Genomic DNA, 22,878 nt, shown 5'->3' with positions numbered 1-22,878 from the left:
AAAGTAGGCGGCCCGTTTACACTGAGGACACCCGACCGCGATAAAGGGGTTAAAGAAGGTGACGAAACGTCATCGCGTACGTAGATCATCCCAAAATATTACTTTCTGTTTTGGTGATTGTTAAGGACTGTATAATTTGACTGATCTTTGGAAGGTTGTGACCACCAGGGGGCATCGATTAGAATGCATACAAAATGTTCCGTTCAGATGTTTATTGGAATAAAGATTCAAAGTATATGTGTGTGGTTCTGAAATAAAGATACAGACATAAATCAGTACAAATATAAACTCAAGATAAATAACAAAGAATTATTACATGCCTAACAGAATCAAAATTGTGTTATAGTTTTGTTATATATGACTTGAATACAGTGTTATAATAAATGATTATTACTAAGAAAATACAAACTTAGAATGCATCAGTACATGATATCTCTATTCAAAGATTACTTACTTTACTGCACTTAATTGCAACAATATACATAATACCAAAATTCAGCTGAACGTATAATAATTATAGACTGCAGAGTTACTCCTTGAATTAAACAACGTTACACATCGTGCAGGAACAGAAATTATTTAAATTAAGGCACATAAGGTTTGCAGAGCAACACTTCCAGTAATAAACATCGTTCTCAACAATTAAACACAAAAGCGGTGCGATGCTCTGCCATTTTACCGTATGACAATAAGCAGCAACATGCCGCGACATTACTGAGGTAAAAGTGAGGTAAAATTAACAACAAACTTCAGTATACTTACTGGTAGTTGCACGCACACAATACTAGAAACTTGTAAATAAGTACAGCGAAACTTTCTTATATTATTTATGAATTAACACTGCACAGTCTTTTAACGTCAGCAATCTCTTCCAAGCGGCTCGAAACTGAAACTAAAGATGATCTGCCTCCGCGAGCCGCAGAGCGCAGTGACACTTCTGATTGGCTGATTCTCAAACAGTCAGTTTTATCTGCCTGAAAAGGAGTCATCCTTCGTCACACTTTCGCTTCGCTCAGCATCGCTCTAATGTGTAATGTATCACACATACAAGGATTTTTTGGAAACGCTGTGAAAATGAAGCTTCTCTTTGTGCTATTATTGTGTTCACTCGACCATGGTAAGACATAGGCGTATGTGTATAACCAACACAGACAGTACTCTGTATCAATCTGTTGTATCTAATTCATTCGACAGAAACGCATTTATTGTTTGTATTTTTCAGTGTGTGTTTTGACCATTGTCAGACATTTAGGCTTGCAGACATCACACACAAACTCATTTTCTAGGGTGTATCATTCAGACACACATCAAAATCAGCGCATATGAATCTCAGCAATGATGACATGAAACGAAAAGCGTCATGCTGCATCATCGATGATGAGTTTTGTACCCAGCATGCATTGAGCCATGCAGCTGAATTGTCTTACTAGTTTCTTTTATTCTTACTGTGTGCTTTTATTTTTGCTGTAGTTTTGTGATGAGTTTATCTGAATATTTTGATGTTTGTGTATGTATCTCATGCTAATGATGTTCTTCTGCTGTTCGTTTGCATGTGTTGCATTGAGAATCCAGTCATATTTCCCCGTAACGTTGTTTATCTCATAATGAACTGTTAATTTCTTCTTCAGGTGCGTCTGGAGTTGATATAGATGTAGTGTCAGTGATGGAGGGAGATTCAGTCACTCTACACACTGGTGTTACAACAAACCAACAAGACAGAATCAGATGGTATTATAATGACACTCGAATAGCTCAAATCAATAGAGATCTCAGTAAGATCTGTACTGATGTTCAGTGTAATGAAGGTAATGAGAGATTCAGAGACAGACTGAAGCTGGATCATCAGACTGGATCTCTGACCATCACAAACACCACAAACACAGACTCTGGACTCTTTATACTAAAGATCAGCAGAGGCAGCAGCAGTGACAACGAAAAGATCTTCAATGTTTCTGTTCATGGTGAGTCATGTTTAAAGTTCTTGTATATTTAAATCACATCATTAACATGTTTAGTGATATTTTTTGTGACAATCAGAGATGTTTTTTTTTTCTCTTTACCTGTATATTAATTCACATTCAGTATATTGATAATTTATTCAAAACACATTTACTGTTAAAGTTAATTTTGTAGATTTAAATATAAATTTAGTTTATTATGTTTGAAAATGTTTCGTTTTTCCTTTGGCATTTAGTTTTGACAGTTGATTTTGTTCTCATACACATGATCGTTTATAATCACCTGTGTCTATTATTTCATACTCAGGGTTTTTAGTTCACCAGGAATCCAAAGTGCAGAGGATTCAATTTCTTTATAAGAACAAAACGTGGATAAATGTTGCTTTTCAGGCTTACCGTCAAGAGAGCATGTTTTGTCACTTGTATAATTCATTCTCCCATGTTATGTGTCTGTCCATCAAAAAACATCCTCCAGCATCTGTTGGTTTGTGTTTCAGGTGTTTCTGCTGCTGAACGAGATGAAGTGAAGATAATGCCAGTGAAGGAGGGAGAATCTGTCACTTTAGATCCTGGTGTAATAAAACACTCAAATTATTTGATGAGGTGGTATTTGAATGAAACTCTCATCGCTGAAATCACTGGAGATCAGAGTCAGATCTGTGCAGATGATCAGTGTAAAGAGAGATTCAGAGACAGACTGAAGCTGGATCATCAGACTGGATCTCTGACCATCACAAACACCAGAACCACAGACTCTGGAGATTATAAACTACAGATCAACAGCGGCAGATTCAGCATCATTAAGAGCTTCAGTGTTTCTGTCACTGGTGAGTTTCATTTAGTCATTCAGAGCATTTTTCCTTTGAGCAGTTTTAGAAAACAGTGCTTCATTTATCCGATGGCACAATTTATTAGTTAAATCTATATCATGCAACTTTCTACTGAAAATAGAAAAATGTAAATATCAGTCAACGACAGTGTAACGCATTACAAGTAACTCGAGTTATGTAATCAGATTACCTTTTTTTATGTAACTAGTAAAGTAACACATTACTTTTAAATTTACAACAAAATATGATTGTTGATTCAGCAATAAGCAAAAAATACGTTATTTTTAGAAAGGGAACTCTTGCATCCTATTCTTCCATTATCCGGAATGGCAGCTCAGCTGAAAGGTTTGTTTGAGCGGCGCCCTCTACTGTACAGATTAATTTGCATTTCCATCAGCATTATTATTAGCATTACAGCATTACTTTTTTATTATAAAAACTAAACAAAAATGAACGCAAAAAAAAGTAACATAACACAATACTTCTTAAATTCATTAATTCTTAAAAATGCATTACTTAAGTAACTTTGGTCAACAGTATTGATAAAATCAATTATCAGGTGATCTCTAGTAATAATCTTCATCTGTTCCAGATTCAGGTTTGTCTTCATCTCCTGCTGCTGCAATAAGTGCTGCTGTTGCTGTTGTTCTGCTGTTTGTGACTGTAGCAGTTGCTGCTGTGATTTACTATCGCCACAGGAATTCTACACGAGCAAGACAAAAAGGCAAGTATAACATACAGCTGAAAAATAAAATGTAAATATGACTGATATGAATGTAGATATTAATATTTATTGTGCAAAAAGCATCTGTAGAAATGATATAATAATATAATTGATCAAAGTAAGAGTTTGTTATTGTTTAAACAGGAAATGGGAACCAGAGCAATGTTCAGGTGAGATACTATGCACTAAATTTATCTGCAAAAAAAAAGAAAGAAAGATGAAATGTGACATAATTTCAAGCAACATCAGGCCAAAACAAAGTTTGTTTGGATTTCCAGGAGTTTGAACTCCCATTGGTTTGTGTCGATTATGTTACAGTTTTTCTGTCAATTTTGTTACATATACTTCTAAATGTCACTCAGCAGTGAGCGGTGTCAGATGTTAGCCAACAGTATATCGCTGATCCACTATTTCAAACTTCTTTTTACCCCTGCAGTGAAAAAGAAAAAAGAACTTCACCTTGAGTACTGTGCTCGTTAGGTGGTGTGTATTTGTGTGTGTTTTCTTCGTGAATGTATGTTTGGTTTCATTCAGAAATCATCTCATAGAAACACCAATTCTAATTGACTTATTTAAAGGATTAGTTCACTTTTAAATAAACTTTTGCAGATAATTTACTCACCCCCATGTCATCCAAGATGTCCATGTCACGAGCCTGATCATCTCTGAGCTCAGCCATAATTTCCGCCAAGTGAGGTCAAATACGATCGTGGTCATAGATATATCGATCGTAGATGCCTCATTCTACTGATCCGTGCAGGCGCTAATGAGGCATCGACGTATACATCTATGACCACGCTCGTATTTGACCTCACTTGGCGGAAATTATGGTTGAGCTCAAAGATGATCACGCTCGTCTGATAAGAGGTAAAATAATAGCATAAATACTGCTCGGTTTCTCGCAGAAACTGATTGTTTCGCTAGATAAGACCCTTATTCATCGTCTGGTATCGTTTAAAGCCCTTTGAAGCTGCACTGAAACTGTCATTTGGACCTTGAACCGTTTGGAGCCCATTGAAGTCCATTATATGGAGAAAAATATCCTGGAATGTTTTCATCCAAAACCTTAATTTCTTTTCGACTGCAGAAAGAAAGAGATGGACATCTTGGATGACATGGGGGTGAGTAAATTATCAGCAAAAGTTTATTTAAAAGTGAACTAATCCTTTAAGAGAGTGCTGCTCTTGTGCTGTTTTACTTCAGAATAAAGAACAGGGCTCTTTACATTGAGCAAACATCAGAGAGAAAAAACTATTTTTGTGTTTGTGTAAATGACTCATCAATATCCTGAACATTTGTTTCAACTTCTGTGCAAAAGGATGTCCCTGGCAAGGCGTCCAGTAGTTCGACCGAGCCTCTGCAGATGGATGTCACTAATGGGACGCCCCTTATTCAGACTGAGACACAACAGGACACCAGCAGCAGCGATATCAAGAGTGCTTGAGGATTTCCAGAATGTAACGGTGCAGAGATTATTAAAGGATCCAGACAGGAACAGTGCAGGATTATTTCCCCCCCAGTATTGCCATTTCTTCAATCACTGGCAGTTGCACTGTTACACGCACAGTTACAGCACAGTTACAATGTTCACGATAACAAACAAGAACAAGAAAGTTAAAGGGGGAAAAAAAAAACGTAATAGTTGAAGTTATGTTGGACAAATTTAAACACTACCGACATAATGACTTGATTACAATACATTACCATAATGTAACTGAACTATAACTTTTCAATTATGCATGATTATGCAGTTAACATGGGTATTAGTTTTATCAAGTTATGTCAAGTCACCTTTGTTAACAATGCAGATTGTTTCAAAGCAGCTTCACAGTGTTAAACAGGAAAATAATGCAACTGAATTTGATTCGGCTGTACAGCCGCTCTGGAGAAAACAGTGATGTTATCAGTTAATTTCAATTATCATATAGTGACAACGTGGGCAGATCAGTCATTGAGTTTGAAGGGTCAAGGGTCAAGCCAAACATCACTTGTCTCTTCATCAGACACATATCCTTCAAGAATGATTTTATGATCTAATATCAAAATAAGAATTAATGACAATCAATTTATAACCATTTCCTACATTTACTAAATCAATTCACATATAACCTATTTATATTTAATCCTCTCTGTATTCAATGAGGGATTTTGATGATTGAAGTGTTTTTGCTGTGCTTTTGAATTCCTATTGTTGAGGTGCTGCTCTGATGTCTGTGTCAAGACGTGCTGGCAGGCAGATGCCCTTGGTGTAGTAATAACACTCCAGGGAGTCAAACGAGATCAGCATGTGTTAACTATATGTCTTCCTGAGGTGATTTTAGTTGAAATCTGATGGCTCTGAAAGTCCTCCATTGGCACAATGGCACTTTACACTCTCAAGACCCATAAAAGGCACTAAAGACGTCGTTACAAAGTCCATCTCACTACAGTGGTTCTAAAATAACTTTATGAATCGGCGAGAATAGTTTTTGTGCGCAAAAAAACCCTAAATAACGACTTACATAGTGATGACGATTTCAAAACACGGCCTCATGAAGCTTCGAAGCGTTATGAATCAGCGAGTCGAATCAGCGGTTTGAATCGCCAAATTTCAGCAGTTTGGCGGTTTGACACGCGATCCGAATCATGATTCGGCTCACTGATTCATAACGCTTCGAAGCTTCATGATGCCTTGTTTTGAAATCGTCATCACTATGTAAGTCGTTATTTAGGGTTTTTTTGCGCACAAAAACTATTCTCGCCGATTCATAAAGTTATTGTAGAACCACTGTAGTGAGATGGACTTTGTAACGATGTCTTTAGTACCTTTTAAGGGTCTTGAGAGTGTAAAGTGCCATTGTGCCAATGGAGGACTTTCAGAGCCATCAGATTTCAACTAAAATATCTTCATTTCTGTTCCGAAGATGAACGGAGGTCTGACGGGTGTCGAACGACATGAGGGTAAGTAATTAATGACAGAATTTTCATTTTTGGGTGAACTAACCCTTTAATAGTAATGAATGTGTGCATATTGTAAATTAATATAATTCCATTTGTAGCTCTCAGTAAATAAAAAAGCTCTGCTTTTTTCAGCATGTATTGGGCATAAGATCAGTAATGAATGTGTGCATATTGTGAATTAATTTAATACATTTAGTTACCTAGCTTTCCTGTTAGCCTTCAGTAAATTAACATGTCTACAAAAATGATTCATAAAACATATAAACATCAGTTAAACATATGTTTTACTGTCTTCACTGACAAAAATGGAAAAAAAACTTATATCTGCCCACTGACATGGTTTTCAAGCTATTGTTATCTAATTTTTTGGCGTTCAGAACATCTTAAAATGCACATATGTAGATTATGGAAATCAACATTTTCTCGGGGGAGCAAGCCCCCGAAACCCCCAAACTACCTCACATTTGGGATCTCTCAGTGATTATAAACCTGCCTACATTATATGATTAAGGGATGTACAATATGGTCATGCAGAATAAGGCTTTGCCCTATTATTAAATAATAATATTTGCTTTATAAGTAATTAACAACTAATAACTTAATTACTTTACCAAAAAAAGGTGTCTTCTTTCAAAAGAAAACATGACTAGGATTGTAGTCATGAATTGTAATCATTTACGTTTAATTAGCCTATGTGTCATTTTCCAGTTTATGCTCAAAAATGGGGATGACAGGTAAGATTTTTGCACTTTAATGTCGATTTGTTGTTTAATTTGTATTCTTTTGTATAGATTTGTTAGTTGTTTATTACCATTTGATTCATATTTATGTTAACGTTTATCATTAGGGTACAACGGGGCCTAAAGGCTCCACGGGGTAAAGGCTCCTTTGATTTTATTTTCCTCTAAACCACTTGATGGCACAAACTTGCCTCAGCACTTTCCAAAATATCCGCTTTTCAAGATGCACGTGGAAATGTGTCTGATCTTTGACTCTCAGGCAGCAGCGCAAAGTTGATTCTGCGCTCATTTGATCTAATATTTGATGTTTTTAATAATGTTGTAGATTTAAGCAGCAAATAAGAACCGCTAAAATTATTGAATATATTTTAAAACAAAGGTCTTGTTAATGTTTAAAGGTAATTAAAGAAACATTTTTTCAATAACTGAAGAATATGTAAAGTATGGTATTTGGGGGAAAAGGCTCCATATTTAACATGATCATAAACAGCGTCTGACTTTAACATTTGTTGACAAGACATGGTTAGATTCAGATTGTAAGTATTAGGTTAGGTGTCCAAATTTATAATGAAACCATCATATCATATTTAATATATAAAAATCATATTTAAAAATGTGATATTAATCATATCATATAATAAAATATAATTTATTGTTACTACTGTAAATCTATATTAAATGATTATGGGATCTCCCTCAATGGTTTCAGAATCTTTATTTTTTTTAACGATTTTGATTCTATATTTTTCATATATATTTCTATATTAACATATTTTAATGACAGCATATTTATTGATCAAAAATGAATTATTTTATTCATCCAAATAAACTGAAAATAGCTCAAACTTTGCTAAAGTGATTGTTTTGAACAAGTATTGACTTAGACATTATTAAAAACATTATTTTATCGAAAGTATTTGTTTCAATACTGTGTGCCTTTTGCCCCATGCTGGTGAGCTATTTACCCCGTGGGCGGGGTAAAATGCCCCCCCTCGACACCCCATACACTTTTACCACTTTTATGATTTATTTTCACACAAAATCTGTTGCTCCATAAATGTTCAATAAAAACATATATTTTTTTCTGTGTATCATACACTATAGGAGGAGTAGTGAAAAGCACATTTTTCTTGAAGTGTGCCTTTAGCCCTGTTGTGCCCTATTCATATCATAGTAAATTGCAGGTTTTTTTGTATTTATTTATTTATTTCTCTAAAATCTCGCTCAGGGCACCAATAGAGCCTGGGTCAGCCCTGTAACACAGGCTGCTGAATGTCTTTATTGTTGACATGCAAATGTGAATTTTTTTCTTTGTACTTTCTTGTAATAAATGTGTAATCTCTAACATTGTGCCTTTTGTGAAGTATTTAAGATGCTGATTCATGTTTTTACTGCTGAGTTTATGCATTTGTGTATTCACAACACTTGCATCTCAACATTGAGTTTGTTATTAGATAATTACGCCAACATTGAATCTTCTGTAGACTGATCATTGTGTGTCCTTGTACTTTCTGGAATGTGATTTTAACTTGGTGTGAACTAAACTTTCACCTTTAAAATTGTAGGATTCAGCCTTTGATTTTGACTAGATGTTCAAATACATACATAGTAATATGAACACATGATCAAGTTATTTTAAAAGCGTTTTATTTTGTTTATAAATTTATTTGATGAAGTTGATGGCTGTTCTTCCAGTTATGACTCTAGATGGCGCTCTAGTAAAGTATACATATCTGTCTATCAGACACTCTTTGAAGGATATGCCATATTGAATTGATTTTACACTCTAAAAAATGCTGGGTTAAAAATAACCCAAGTTGGGTTGAAAATGGACTAACCCAGCAATAGGGTTGTTTTAACCCAGCGATTGGGTCACTTTAACCCAGCAATTGGGTTGTTTTAAGCAAACATTTAACCCAACTGCTGAGTTAAAACAACCCAATTGCTGGGTTAGTCCATTTTCAACCCAACTTGGGTTATTTTTAACCCAGCATTTTTTAAAGTGTATAGCAGGAACAATAACTGTTTGATTTGATATACTAAAATGTATCGCTTATATGTAAACAATTGTTTTGATGATTAGGCCTATGGTTTGAAATTGTTTTATCATGGTCACCTTTTTTTAAGAATTACAAACAATATTAACTTCATAAATGCAAGTTTGCATTTTATTTGATACTTTGATACATAAATGATATTTATTAAAATACACTCAGTTCAAAAATTGGAGAAGATTTTTTGTTTTTACAAGATTTTTTCAAATCCGTCACCTGAAATCTCATCACAATAATACAGCAGTGACTTTATTTAATTCTTTATATCAGTTAACAGACGTTATCAATCAAAACTGTACAAAAAAACTGGATGTCCTCATTCAACTAAATACAAATTCACACACTAGTCATGAACACAGTGATAAGCATTGGCTTGGTAGCTGACGCTACAATGTTGAATTATGAATTATCATTGAAATGTCACTGCAAATTTGGGAGTCCATGTGGAAAAGTGAAGGGGATGTAATGTACGGGAGCCAGAGAAGGCAGACGTGGAGGCTCTTGCCGAGGGTCTAACTGGGTGTTTAATGAAAGTAAATAAATAAAAAAACTAGAAACACATGGAGCAAGGGAACAGAAACACAAGCAAACCTTAATTTACAAAAACTAACAAAGCAACAAGAGAAATACAAGGGCTTACACAGGGGTGAGTTTCAGCCTCAGACATCATAACCACAGACCGTTGGCTGAACGTCTGATGCATATTGCACACTTATCTGGAAACGCTTCAGGAGTTTCGAAGTCGTCACCTGATTGGTTGAATTCTACAGGATGTCCGCGAGACGAATATGTTGCGTTCTTTAACGGTCCAATTGGAAACAAATGCCGCGAGTCCAAACCAAGTGGCAACCTCCCACAGTTTCTCTTGAAGCCAATACGGAAGTGACTTAGGTCCTGTCCACACGAACACGGGTATTTTCAAAACCGCAGATTTTTCTACGCGGTTTGGCTGTTCGTCCACGCGCAAACGCAGTATCCGGTTACTGAAACCAGACTTTTTTGAAAACTCCGGCCAGGGTGAAGATTTTTAGAAACTCCGGTTGCAGCGTTGTCGTGTAGACGGTGAAACTGGAGATTTCGGCTTATTAAGTCGAAGTGTGCGCCGTTCTCGCCTTTGTTTGACGTCAGATTGTGCGCTGTTATCTCTTTTGTTTACATGAGTCGAGTCTATGCAATGGCGGATGTAGCTTTTAATAACTCTGCTAACAGCGCTTATCAAATGTATACAGATACATGCGCAGTTTTCTCATTGTATTGCAGAACAGAGGCGCCAGAATTCAATAATACAAAATAGTAAGGCAAGTGTGTGAAGATATTACAGTCCACTTGGGTCCTGCCCCTGTGTATATATAGTACTTGTCACTGAGTCCAGTAAAGGAACTTGTAGAAGGGTTTCACTGAGTCCAGTAAAGGAACTTGTAGAAGGGTTTCACTGAGTCCAGTAAAGGAACTTGCAGAAGGGTTTCACTGAGCCCATGGCATCCCTCAGTGCATCAATGCCGTGGATGGGACCCATGTGGAAATCAGGCAGCCAATCATAGCGTGGTTTTGCGTTTTCATGTGGACAGAGATTTTTTTAAAACCGTGCTTGTGTGGACGCGATTGTTTTTTAAAACGGAGGAGGAAAAACTCTGGTTATAAAAATACCTGTGTACGTGTGGACTAGGCCTTAAACTGCAATTCATCCATTCTCTCCAGAAGGGAGCAGAATCACATTGAGCTCCATGTTAAAATGCCCAACTTAATTACAGGAGAAAAAAAACATGTTTACAGTCTGGTACACATTGTGGATTTGGTCTATACGGCTAATTTTGCCCTTCATGACAACTGTGAGGGGGTGAATTTTTTTTATAACTCATTCAGTTACATTATATAAAGCCTTAAAGTTCTGCATAATTAAGGGCGTGGCCACTTTGAGTGACAGGTGGATAGCCATTTATCTGCTGTCTGTCAGTCATCTTTGCCCATTTTCTATTATCCGGGAGTGACGTGCGATGATGCGCTGCCAAGATGGCAACGGCCAGCTCGTCCCTACTTTACACTTCAAAACTACTCTTCAGAATCCTGTGGGTGACGCACGGACACTACGTCCATATTTTTTTACAGTCTATGGTCCAAACTCCCTCGTGGAAGAAGAATGTCGTTGTGTTTACAACTGTGACAATGAGCGCTTACCAGCATCGACTAAATGCTGGATTTTCAAAAGTGTGTGAAGTTCACGGCTCCATTGTAGCAGTAAACTTTTACAGCGTTCTTGAATGAATAATTGATAGATGTACGCCAGTCTGTTATTGCAGGGACGTCGACTTTACATTTTCACGCCCCTAAACACGACGCGGAACAAAACAAACTGTGATTGGTTGTGTTACATGTCAGTCAAACGTCCTTGACCAATGAAAGCTGAAAGCAAGCTGTTTTGGGAGCCTGAAACTGGTATTTTTTGATACCGGGTCCCAGAGAGGATAAATCTAAAACCTTTCGTTTTGTAATCACCCTTGCGTTTTTGTGTGTACAGCCAATCCATATATTTTGTGAACTGGTGATGTCATCACAACACGTCTCGCGCATGCTCCAACTCTTCTTCTCCATTTTTAGTGTATTTCTGTGGCAGAATTACAGCGCCACATACTGGTCTGGCATGTATACTACATCGTTTTGAGTCAGTTTTAATGGTTTTGTGTGTACGCAGATATTTCTTGAGACGAGGGGAAAAAAGATTGGATAGGGAAAGCTCTGGCTTAGTGTGGATGTGGCCTTAGTTCCTGTTCCCTTGTTTCCATTGCTGTCTTGTCAGTTTCCATAGATTCTCTTGTTTATCACCATGACGACTGATCACCTACACCTGTCCCTCAGTAAGCCTCTTGTTACACAGTGTATTTATACCCTTGTGTTTCAGTCCGGGGGTTTTGGTAATTCGCTATCAGTGCTACCAGTTTAGCGATTTTGTCACTAGATTTAATGACTTTCCCTTTTGAGACTTTTTTTCCAAAAATCCTAGCGACAAATCTAGCAACTTCTTGGACAAACCTTATCTGGATTCCGAGACTCCCCCACTGATATTTATATTTATTTAGATCAGTGCACTCGCCATTATGCTGATTAAAAATCATAAAAAGTCATAGTTATAGACTTACATTGAGGGGGTTAAAACTTTAATACAATAACTCTAACAGAGTGTTTAAGCTTAAGTCACTACATATCTATAACTGGCAAAGCTTGGCAACTTGCTTAGAACATGCTAGCAACATGTTAAATCATGTTTTCAAAATGCTAAAAACATGTTACACCATACCAGCAACATGTTAATTCATGCTAGAAAAATGGCAATTCATGCTAACAACATACTAAAACATTTTAGCAAAATGTAAAATCATGTTAACTTGCTAATTCATGGTAGCAATGTGCTAAATCACGTTGAAAAGATGATAATTCATGTTAACAACACATTGAAACAACACACCTGCTAATTAATTCTAGCAAAATTTTAATGTTAACAGTGCTAAATCATGCAAGCAATGTGGTAAAACATGTTAATGCATGTTAATAACATGCTAAAATGCTAGCAACATGCTATTTCATGTTAGCAAAGTGTGCTAAAACATGTTAACATCATGATAATGCTAGTAAAGTGTTAAAACATGCTAGCAAAATGCTAATTAATGCTAACAACGTGCTAAAACATGCTAAATAACGCTAGCAACATGTTAAACCATTTATTCATGTTAGCAACATAAAATATGTCAGCAACATGCTAATTTATGTTAGCGATGTGTTAAAACATGCTTATTCGTGCTAGTAACATTTTTTTTTTTACTTTCTATGAGTAAAAACTTTAAACTTCAAGCTGTTCAAAGTAACTTTAAACTTTCATACCTGGCTTTGTCACATCAAAGTTTGTCATCAAACTGTTCATATGTAATTTTTTTTCACAGAGTGCGCAGAAAAAACAATAAACATGGTCATGTTTTTTACTCTCTGAGGTGGATGCCTGCTTTTTGGGAACACTGTAGTGTAAGACTAAGTTTTGGGAGGTAATTATACAGAAACACTTTGACGGCAGACTGCTCAGGCATTTCAGGATGACCAAAACAACATTTCAGATGTTGTGCAACTAGATCCTTTCGCTGGTTAGTCCAATTACGTCGTCCCATTGCGCAATTCACATTTTTTTGGGTAAATATTTTCATCATGTTATGTGCATGTTTTGAGATCGGATAAAAATGCATCTGACTCAATTGACCTATCGGTAAGCCCTGCCCCCCCTTAGTTACTGTTGCTAACTCGGACAAACAAACGGTTAGTTGCTAACAGTCTTACAATGACAGCTGTCAGTGTGAAAACCTTATCCCAAGATGTTTTCGGACACAGAATGTAGAATACCCCGTCTGAATGATGGCCAAACTTTACTGATGGTTTATGAAGTTTATTACATCGTTTTTCACAGCATAAGAAGTGCGCATTATCGTCTCATTCACAAACTCTCCCTCTCTGTTGCATTATCATTAACATACACAGCAAATTGCACAAAAACACTCATAGTAAACAAATATATATAAACCGTATGCCTTTTCGGGGGTGCTAATAAACTGTAAACTTTGTATATGCAAACAACTTTGATAAACTGCTAACGTTATCTCACCCTTTCACTACCCGTAAACTATAATACCCATCAGAATATAAGTCCCTCCTTAGTAAGACAGTTAATGCAGACCTTAAACATATCTAAACTAACAGAAATATAAAAAAGATATATACAAAAACGAATTAGACGATAAATCACAATAAAATCTGTGACATGTAGACCTTCGTTTATGTGTTTTTGAACAACACTGTTAACGTGAGAACAGTTAGTTATTTCGGTTTGTGTGTTAGCAGGGATTCACTAACTTTAATCGTAACTTAATGAAAGTATAACAACCATGAAATCCTTTCAGCATACCTGGAATCAGTGTTACAGTACCTCAGACACATCATTTTACCATTTTTGTAGCATAAACACTGTTAAACCAATGAGCGCTTCGGATTTTCCAATGTTTCTCTATGGCGCTGAAACCTAAAGATGTCCGAGTTCCGGTCCCAGCGCAACTGATCCTCAACTGCCATTGGCTCATCTGCGTTCGAGGGGAGGGGCTTACCGATAGGTCAATTGCACATGCGCATTTGTAGAATTTACGCGCATCTTGGTGTTTCCATCCAGCGTTTTTTAGTGCGATATCCCAAAATGTGCATAAAAATAGTTGGATGGAAACATCGCTATTGTCAGTGGTGTAAAGTAACGAATTACAAATACTCTCGTTACTGTAATTGAGTAGTTTTTCTCAGGGATTGTACTTTATTAAGTAGTAATATAGTAAAACAGTGTACTTTTACTTTTACTTGAATACATTTTAAGTGCTGTGTCGGTACTTTTACTGCGCTATTTTCCCTAAACCTGCCGTCGCTACATTATGTTTATTTTTTTCCTGTCAACGTGATTGGCTAAGACGAATAATCAGTCCTGTGACTCCATGCATCACGCGTGTGATTCCTGTCAAATCAACCATGATAGTGACAAGCCTAGAGTGATAGGCACGCGCGCTTTATGAAAGGGGGTTGTTGCTGGTTACTATATGATGACTCAAATCGTGAAATTGGTATTCTGTTAGCGCAGCACGAGAAACACTTCATTTAGCTTGATTGTTTGCCAGTCTTCAAAGTGCATTAGGCATTAACCGATCGTCACTGCTAGATTTGTGCCCCTTACATCAATATTTTAAAAGGGCTACTTTTTACTCCTACTTTGAGTAGTATTTAGGACAGGTACTTTTATTCTACTAGCACTACATGTTTTTGACAAGTAACAGTTCTTTTACTTGAGTATGCTTTTTCAGTACTCTTTCCACCACTGGCTATTGTCCCTACACAACTACGTAACGCTGAATAAAGACTGCTTGCTAAGATTCTCACCTCTCCTTGTCCTTTCTATACCCGTGACAAGAAACAGGAAGTATAACAAATGTTCAGGTACAAACAAAGAGAACAAGTGACAGGAGGAGGAGCACTGCAGCAAGGGGGTGAAGGCCTATATACATTATAATGTTCAATGAATACGAATAACATATTTTCAGCCTTATCTACTGTTATCTACCTCTTTTTCTTAATGAAAATAAATGTGCATCTGCATGTTAAGCTCAAGCTTCTGCTACTGTAATAGTTGCTGCCACTGGTGCCACTACTCCCAAATGTTATAGTCTGGAGCCCTGTTTAAAAAAGGGCTGTGAGATCAAGAATAGTTCCTCTTTAAAAAAAAAAATTCCTCTTGCAAGAGCTAGAAATAACTACTGAAACTAGCACTGCTTGTCTGCAGGATCACAGCATGAGGAGGTCATGGATATACTGTATATAGAAATGCATATGCCCTTGAACATCAATCAAAGATCTCACAGTAATATCACAGTTTGATTTTAGTAAATCTTTTATCTGTGTGATTCAGTATTTTGTAGTAAAGCTGAAGTCTAAGCAGAAGTCAAATGGTTTCATATGAGCATGAATGGAAAAATACACCCCTTCAACCACACACTATTCACACCTCAAACACATACACACATAAACTGACATCAAACACAAACATCCAGCAGTAGATGCTCATGCAAAAGGTGTTTGTCCACCCAACAGATCAAATGTCTCTAACTCTAATTTGCCCGGTTTAGTAAATCTGGCCCATGATCTCTTTAAGAAGTCAAATATGAAATTGCTCCAATGGGACATACAATTTAGATAATTTGTATTACAAATCAGATGTTTTTTAAGGAAACCATTTCTTTAATCAATCTCATCACGTGTGGGGATTCTCACAACTCAACCAAAGACAAAGTGAGAGCGAGGGCACAGATCTGATTCAAGAAAAAGATTGATCATGTCTTGGCAACAGGTGCATACACCACATGAGCCTCCTCTTCAATATTCTGTAAAAAAAAAAAACAAGAGATTATAATACTAAAAAACAAATAGAAGTGTGACCCTCTTAGAAAGACAACTTAGTCTGACAGCTTTCTTTGGTTGTGACAGCATTTGACATTCTGACTTCAGTTATTCACCCGAATATACAATACACAATCAGGCATAACATTATGACCATCTTCCTAATATTGGGTTTGTCCCCCTTTTGCTGCCAAAACAGCCCTGACCCATCGAGGCATGGACTCCACTAGACCCCTGAAGTTGTGCTGTGGTATCTGGCACCAAGATGTTAGCAGGATATCCTTTTATTCCTGTAAGTTGCGAGTTGGGGCCTCCATGGATCGGACTTGTTTGTTCAGCACATCCCACAGATGCTCGGTTGGATTGAGATCTGGGGAATTCGGAGGCCAAGTCAACACCATAAACTCGTTGTTGTGCTCCTCAAACCATTCCTGAACCATTTTTGCTTTGTGGCGGCGCATTATCTGCTGAAAGAGCCACAGCCACCAGAGAGTACCGTTTCCATGAAAGTGTGTAATTGGTCTGCAACAATGCTTAGGTAGGTGGTACGTGTCAAAGTAACATCCACACGGATGGCAGGACCCAAGGTTTCCCAGCAGAACATTGCCCAAACCATCACTGCCTCCGCCGGCTTGCCTTCGTCCCATAGCGCATCGTGGTGCCATGTTTTGAGCTACATAGCTTGTCTGTTTGATCAGACCACACGGGCCAGCCTTTGCTCCCCACGTGCATTAATGAGCCTTGGCCGCCCATGACCCTGTCGCTGGTTCACCACTGTTCCTTCCTTGGAGCACTTTTGATAGAGACTGACCACTGCAGACCGGGAACACCACACAAGAGCTGCAGTTTTTTGTCAAACCCGTGTCAAACTCGCTCAAATCCTTACGCTTGCCCATTTTCCCTGCTTCTAACACATCAACTCTGAGGACAAAATGTTCACTTGCTGCCTAATATATCCCACCCAATAACAGGTGCCGCGATGAAGAGATAATCAGTGTTATTCACTGGTCATAATGTTATGCCTGATCGGTGTATATTGAAGTAATGTCAGATTGGACACTAAAAATATTATCCAATATGTGATTTTACAGTCAGACGGTTTCACATAGTGAGTTTCTGCTAAAATAAACAAACAATGTTCAGTCCACTTACATTTGTAAAACAGAACTTAATTATTTTGTGTTGGGACTAAATGAACCATTTATGATGAAATAACTAATTGGATCATGGTTACTTCCCAGCATGCTTTTCATAGAGTAAATGTTATGTTGCTTTAAAATGTATAAAAATAAATTACGTTATCTTTTCTAGAACTATGTTCCTAGACAGAGAAACTTAATTGAGAAAACTTACAGATTTCTGTGCGTTTCTTTTGTGGAATGTGGTATCAGCATAAGTGATCTCTTCTGCATAAGTCTGAACTGTTTCTACAACAACAATAATAGATGCATTAAAACAACAAAACACAATCTTAACTAGACCTGTTTATTTTGCAACATATTATTATTAGGGCTGTCAAAGTTAAAGCATTAATGTATGGAATTAGAAGGTTGGGGGGTCAACGATGTTACTAAAGAAGTGCGTTTCTGGTTGTGAGGGAAAGATAACCTTGTTCAGCTTCCCAAATAACTCAGAGTTAAGGAAACAGTGGATGCAGTTTGTTTTTCCGGAGCAGCAACGAGTTCTGCAAGTGTGTGTTTGTTTGTTCCCGAAATGAGTGCAAACCGCAGGCGGTGAGTGAAACTGCATCAAATGTGTGTGCTTTGTTAGCAATCGGCACGTAAGTGCATAATAATGTCAACAACACGAACGTATAGTGAATCAAAAGTTATCCAGGGATAATGCAATGATGTATTGTGTGTGTGTGTGTGTGTGTGTGTCTCTTTAGCTCCGGCTGTCTTTTATAAATCTGATAAAACTAAAGACTCTTTGGAGATGTGAAGGATGCAATACTACTCTATAGGTACTCAAGATTAACATGAGATTGGCAGAACTGTGTGTGTTGTGTACCCTTTAAATATTTAATGAGGCCATTTTTAGACAGCATTAACACGTTTAATTAACTGTTTAACGCAAACATACAAAAAGTCCCTAACACAGTATGTCTTTATCATTAAACTTGGAGACATTCCTTAAATATAATTTATAAATTAAATGCAAACAGGATATGGTGAAATTGAATCATAATGCCACTATAACGTCTGGTTGTATAATTAATTCTGATTGGGTGACGAATATTCTAATGGGTCATATTATTAATTTCCAGTAAATGCACAGTTAAAGTAGTTCCATAGCCTACAATAGCAATTGAACTAGTATCCACAAATACACTGACCAAGTCAATAAATAAGACTAGCAATAGGATAGAAATTAGCAACTATTTACATGTTTTTCCCACTAAATTTACTTAGGGACACACACTCACGCATGGACAGAAACTTGTCAGTGCTGCCCCGCGATTTACTTTATTGATAAAATATTTTGTACATGCCATTTAGGTAACACTTGCCTTCTTGATCAGTTTTTGATCTGTGTTTCCTGCAGATGCAAAAAATACCAAATCCTGCTACAGTCAAGAGAGATCCAGCCGCAGCAGAGATCAGCACTATCAGAGAGACTGGAAGAGGAGAAGGATACAGTTCATCCAGTTCTGTAATGATAAAGAAAGAATTGAGTACATCAGTCTGATCTACAATAAAAATCAGAGATCAGCTCAGTAAATAAATACTGCCGTACCTGCACATGTGTGACAGAGTTGAGTGATGTTGGGATGTCTGGTCTGGTTGCTGATGGGATTGTTGAGCACACAGCTGTAGGTGTTTTTATCCTGATATTCCACCTCCAGAGGTAGAGAGAGACTGATGCTGAGATCAGACACACTGATGCTGGACAATAAACTGTTTCCTTTGTACCAGGAGAGAGTCACATGACTCACATTCAACACTGAACACACCAGTGAACATGATGATGATGATGATGATGATGATGATGATGATGATGAAGAAGAACATTGTGAAGAGTTACTGCTGATGACAGGAACAGGCAGACGAGCTGGAGAACATTACAGAACAAAGAGAAATATGGATAAATCTACACAATTTTCAATTCAGTCTGTTGAGTGAGTTTCTTACCACAAACAATTCAATATGTTGATATAAAACAAGCATATGTAAAGGACAGAGCAAATGATCTCTACTCACCATAGACAGAAACATTGAATGTTTTTGATGATTGTTTCACTCCCATTATCTGTAGTTTATAGTGTCCAGTATGTTCAGTTTTGGTGTTTGTGATGGTCAGAGATCCAGTTTGATTGTCCAGTTTCAGTCTGTCTCTGAATCTCCCATCAAGAACATCATCAAATGTGGAGAAGATTCCGTTCTCAATGGTGATTTTAGCTATGAGAGAGTTTTCAGCTCCATATTTCCACAGTATGTCTTCCTCTTCACGTATTTCAGTAACATCAGTGTTTAGAGTGACAGATTCTCCCTCCATCACTGACACTGACTCACCAAACACACCTGGAGAACATAATGTTGTTGCTTTATAAATCCTGAAATCAGCTGTAGTTTTTAACATGTGAACTGAAGAAAAGCAAAGATCAGCAGCAAAGACACAATAAAAGATATGAAGAGATATGAACAGACGGAAACATAAACATTTACATTCACTAGAGACCATTGACTTCCATTACTTGTAACATTTTATTTTTATGACATTTCTAGACCTGGACATTTCAGTGTCTTCAACAGAGACCTGAATTCAAAGTAATCAAATCTCATAATATCCATGATTCATTTGGTACAGACATAGTCAATGAAAATAGTCCAATATGCAGCAGCATTTTCGCTAAATTAAACCAAAAAAATATATTTATAACTTACCAAACAGTCTCCAGCAGCACAAACAGAACAACACAAGCATGTTCAGTTGTTCCGTGTCTGATGAAACTAACTGCTAAAAACACTCACGCTGGTGTGAATCCTCCCACCACAGAGTTTAACCCTTCTATAGTTTCACTTACATACAATATACTGTTATAGTTCATCTGGCTGTTATTAAGACTTTAACTGTTCTTAATGGATTCTTTATTTTTGTCATTTAACATACTCTTTGTAACTGTTTGACTGTTAAATGGCTAAAAGTAGAAGAATATTGTGTGAATTGTGTATAAAACTACATTTCATGGTAAAATGGAGCACGTGGTGATTTAAAAATGGCTGTGTATATATGTGTGTATATTCAATTGTCAATTTCAGTGAATGGAAAAAAAGAAAGTAAATAGTTAAACCCGTCTGGCATCTCAAAGTAGCAGTTTTTCTGAAGGTCATCTTCTGAGTCAAACTGAAACCTGTTTTGGTCTGATTCATCAGCAGAGACTCTTCACAGTGTCATTATCTTGTTCATTGGAGTGTTCAGAGTTAAAGAAATTGTTTATTCTAGAACAGCACTACACATGCATCTACAGGTTTTTTCCCCCGTAGATATACATGGGAGCATGTAAGGGAACACAGAAAGGACAATTCTCATTTCATAAATACAAATAATGCACAAACATGAATCAGCATTTCAAATATTTCCCAAAAGGCCCAATGTTACAGGTTACAACACATTTGTTACAAGAAAGTACAATTAAAGGAACTGTAATTCAGAGTTCAGATTTTCAAACTTGTCAGATCACAGTTCTTTTCACACTGCATGACTATCTGGGGTAGCATTCAGTCTCTGCTGTGTTCACACTGCACAACGGATCAGCATTTCACACAGCAGGAGTTTGAATCGCCAAAAGGTTCAGATATTTAGCATGCCAAATATCTCACCGGCTGCGATTCTCTCGGATCGCTTTGATAATTCACACTGCGTGATTGTCCCTCGCGTGAACAAGCACCGTTTTGCCTATGGTTTTGGGCATTTGTCTGCGCCTGTTGGGGAGTCAAAATCGGGGCTAAAATTAGGCAGTGTGAACTCGGCATAACACAATTTAACAGGACATTCAGTAGCTTATGTAGGCTACAGGGCCGGCCCAGGCTCTGAAGTAGGTGCAGAAGGTCCTTAATCTGGAACACGCAGACGAAGGAACCTTGAAGTGAAGGTTTGCTCTCCTCTACTTTTTAAAATCGTTATTTGAATATGGCAACATTTTTATTTTATTGAAATATGGCAGCATAATACCTTGTTCTACAACATTTCTATGATTAAATCACTGATTTATCACTCTCGGTTCCTTAGTAAAAGTTTGTCTCTTTGTGAATAGGTTTTAAGAGAAAACTCTTAACCCTTAATCGTCCCTCAAGTAGGGTTTACGTTTGAGTCCCTTGGGGTCAGATAGACCCCAAACTTTTACAGAGCGATTGCATAAGGAAATATAATTTTTTTACATGGAAAACTATATATCATTTTTTTATTTACTTAACTATACATTTATGCTGTGTTTTTGTGGGTATTTGGTAGTTTTTTACCTATTTACTGCACAAATACTTAACTATGTCATACATTGGCTCATTAAAAATTATTTTTTTTATGAAAAAATCACTTGAATGATGATCTTAAAAAAATATAAATAGTTTTTGGACATTGCTCTATGTGTTAGGGATAGAATACCGCCATCTGTAGGTTTGTGGAAAAACTTGAAAAACTTTATAGTTAAAGAGAGAAATTGCAATGACCACATTATCCACTAGAGGTCCAAAGGGAAGTTATTGCAAAAGTTAAGTTGCCTTTCATCTTTCTTTTATTTGCCCTTTTGCCTCTCTTTCTCATGATTGTTCCATGTTGCATTTGTGCTCTAGTATTTGTCCTTCATTTATGTATGGATTTCTTTCAGATTTAGGCCAGTTTTGTTGATTTTATTTGCCAGTTTCTATAAAAATGCTCTCTGTTGCAGTCACACACATGTGTGTGTTTGTGTGTGTGTGCGTGTGTGTATGAGACAGAAAGTTCGTTCCACTTTGTGTTTATGCTCTAGGACCAGATCTTGATATAAATGTAGACATTTTCAGATTTATACTGGATTTAGTTGATATTTTTTTTACAAACAAAGTGAAAAAAAAAGCATTTTTTACATTTTCCCATTCATTGCCAAAATAAAAAAAATGCTCCAGACACCTGTGTTTGTGTGTGTTTGTGTGTGTGTGTGCGTGTATGAGATAGAAAGTTCTTTCTACTTTGTGTTTATGCTCTAGGACCAGCTCTTGATATAAATGTGGAAATTTTCTGATTTATACTGGATTTAGTTAATTTTTTTTACAAAAAAAGTGAAAAAAATGTATTTTTTACACTTTCCCATTCATTTTCAATGTGGGGTCAATCTGACCCCGAGGGACTTAAACGGTACATTTTTTGCACACCTTTAGAACAACCAAATCAAGCCCAGATTTTTTGTGCATTTTTAGATTGATTATGTAGGAAAAGTCACAGAGTCTCATGGCCCTGAGATGAAGGGAACACTTTTTAAAAATGGAGGAAAAGTCCAGTGGGGTCAGCTGGACCCCAAGGGACGATTAAGGGTTAAATAAGAACTTTTACTGCCATTTAGCTCTTGGTGCTAAGATAAAATGTTTTGTGAATACGGCCCTAGGACATTAGGGATTAGTCTCTAGATGTGAAGGGCAGAAGCTGCATGTGGACCAATGAGAAGTCCTGTCCTTCCTGAGCTTGGTACCAGAGGTCTTC

The 22,878-nt window shown here is 36.9% G+C and overlaps 2 protein-coding genes across 2 annotated transcripts; one reads left to right on the top strand and one right to left on the bottom strand.

Annotated features, from left to right (window-relative positions):
• Positions 1-1,420: 1,420 nt before the first annotated feature.
• Positions 1,421-4,956, top strand: LOC307120829 (uncharacterized protein; the record flags this gene model as incomplete). Its single annotated transcript, XM_079808004.1, has 5 exons — positions 1,421-1,961; positions 2,456-2,785; positions 3,381-3,512; positions 3,657-3,682; positions 4,831-4,956. Exons 1-5 carry the CDS (start codon positions 1,664-1,666, stop codon positions 4,954-4,956), a joined length of 912 nt encoding a protein of 303 aa, XP_079664130.1. The 5' UTR covers positions 1,421-1,663.
• Positions 4,957-13,652: 8,696 nt separating this feature from the next.
• Positions 13,653-21,477, bottom strand: LOC307120288 (uncharacterized protein). Its single transcript, XM_079807254.1, has 6 exons — positions 20,091-21,477; positions 19,407-19,727; positions 18,943-19,257; positions 18,716-18,856; positions 17,560-17,633; positions 13,653-16,190 (listed from the first exon to the last, which is right to left on the bottom strand). The coding sequence occupies exons 1-6, from the start codon at positions 20,128-20,130 to the stop codon at positions 16,140-16,142; spliced, it is 942 nt and encodes a 313-aa protein (XP_079663380.1). The 5' UTR covers positions 20,131-21,477; the 3' UTR covers positions 13,653-16,139.
• Between the last annotated feature and the right edge of the window lie 1,401 nt (positions 21,478-22,878).

This window comes from Gobio gobio (assembly GCF_949357685.1).
Source record: "Gobio gobio genome assembly, chromosome: 24".
In the NCBI taxonomy this organism is placed as follows: Eukaryota; Metazoa; Chordata; class Actinopteri; order Cypriniformes; family Gobionidae; genus Gobio; species Gobio gobio.
This window is presented reverse-complemented; position numbering and strand designations above follow the sequence as displayed.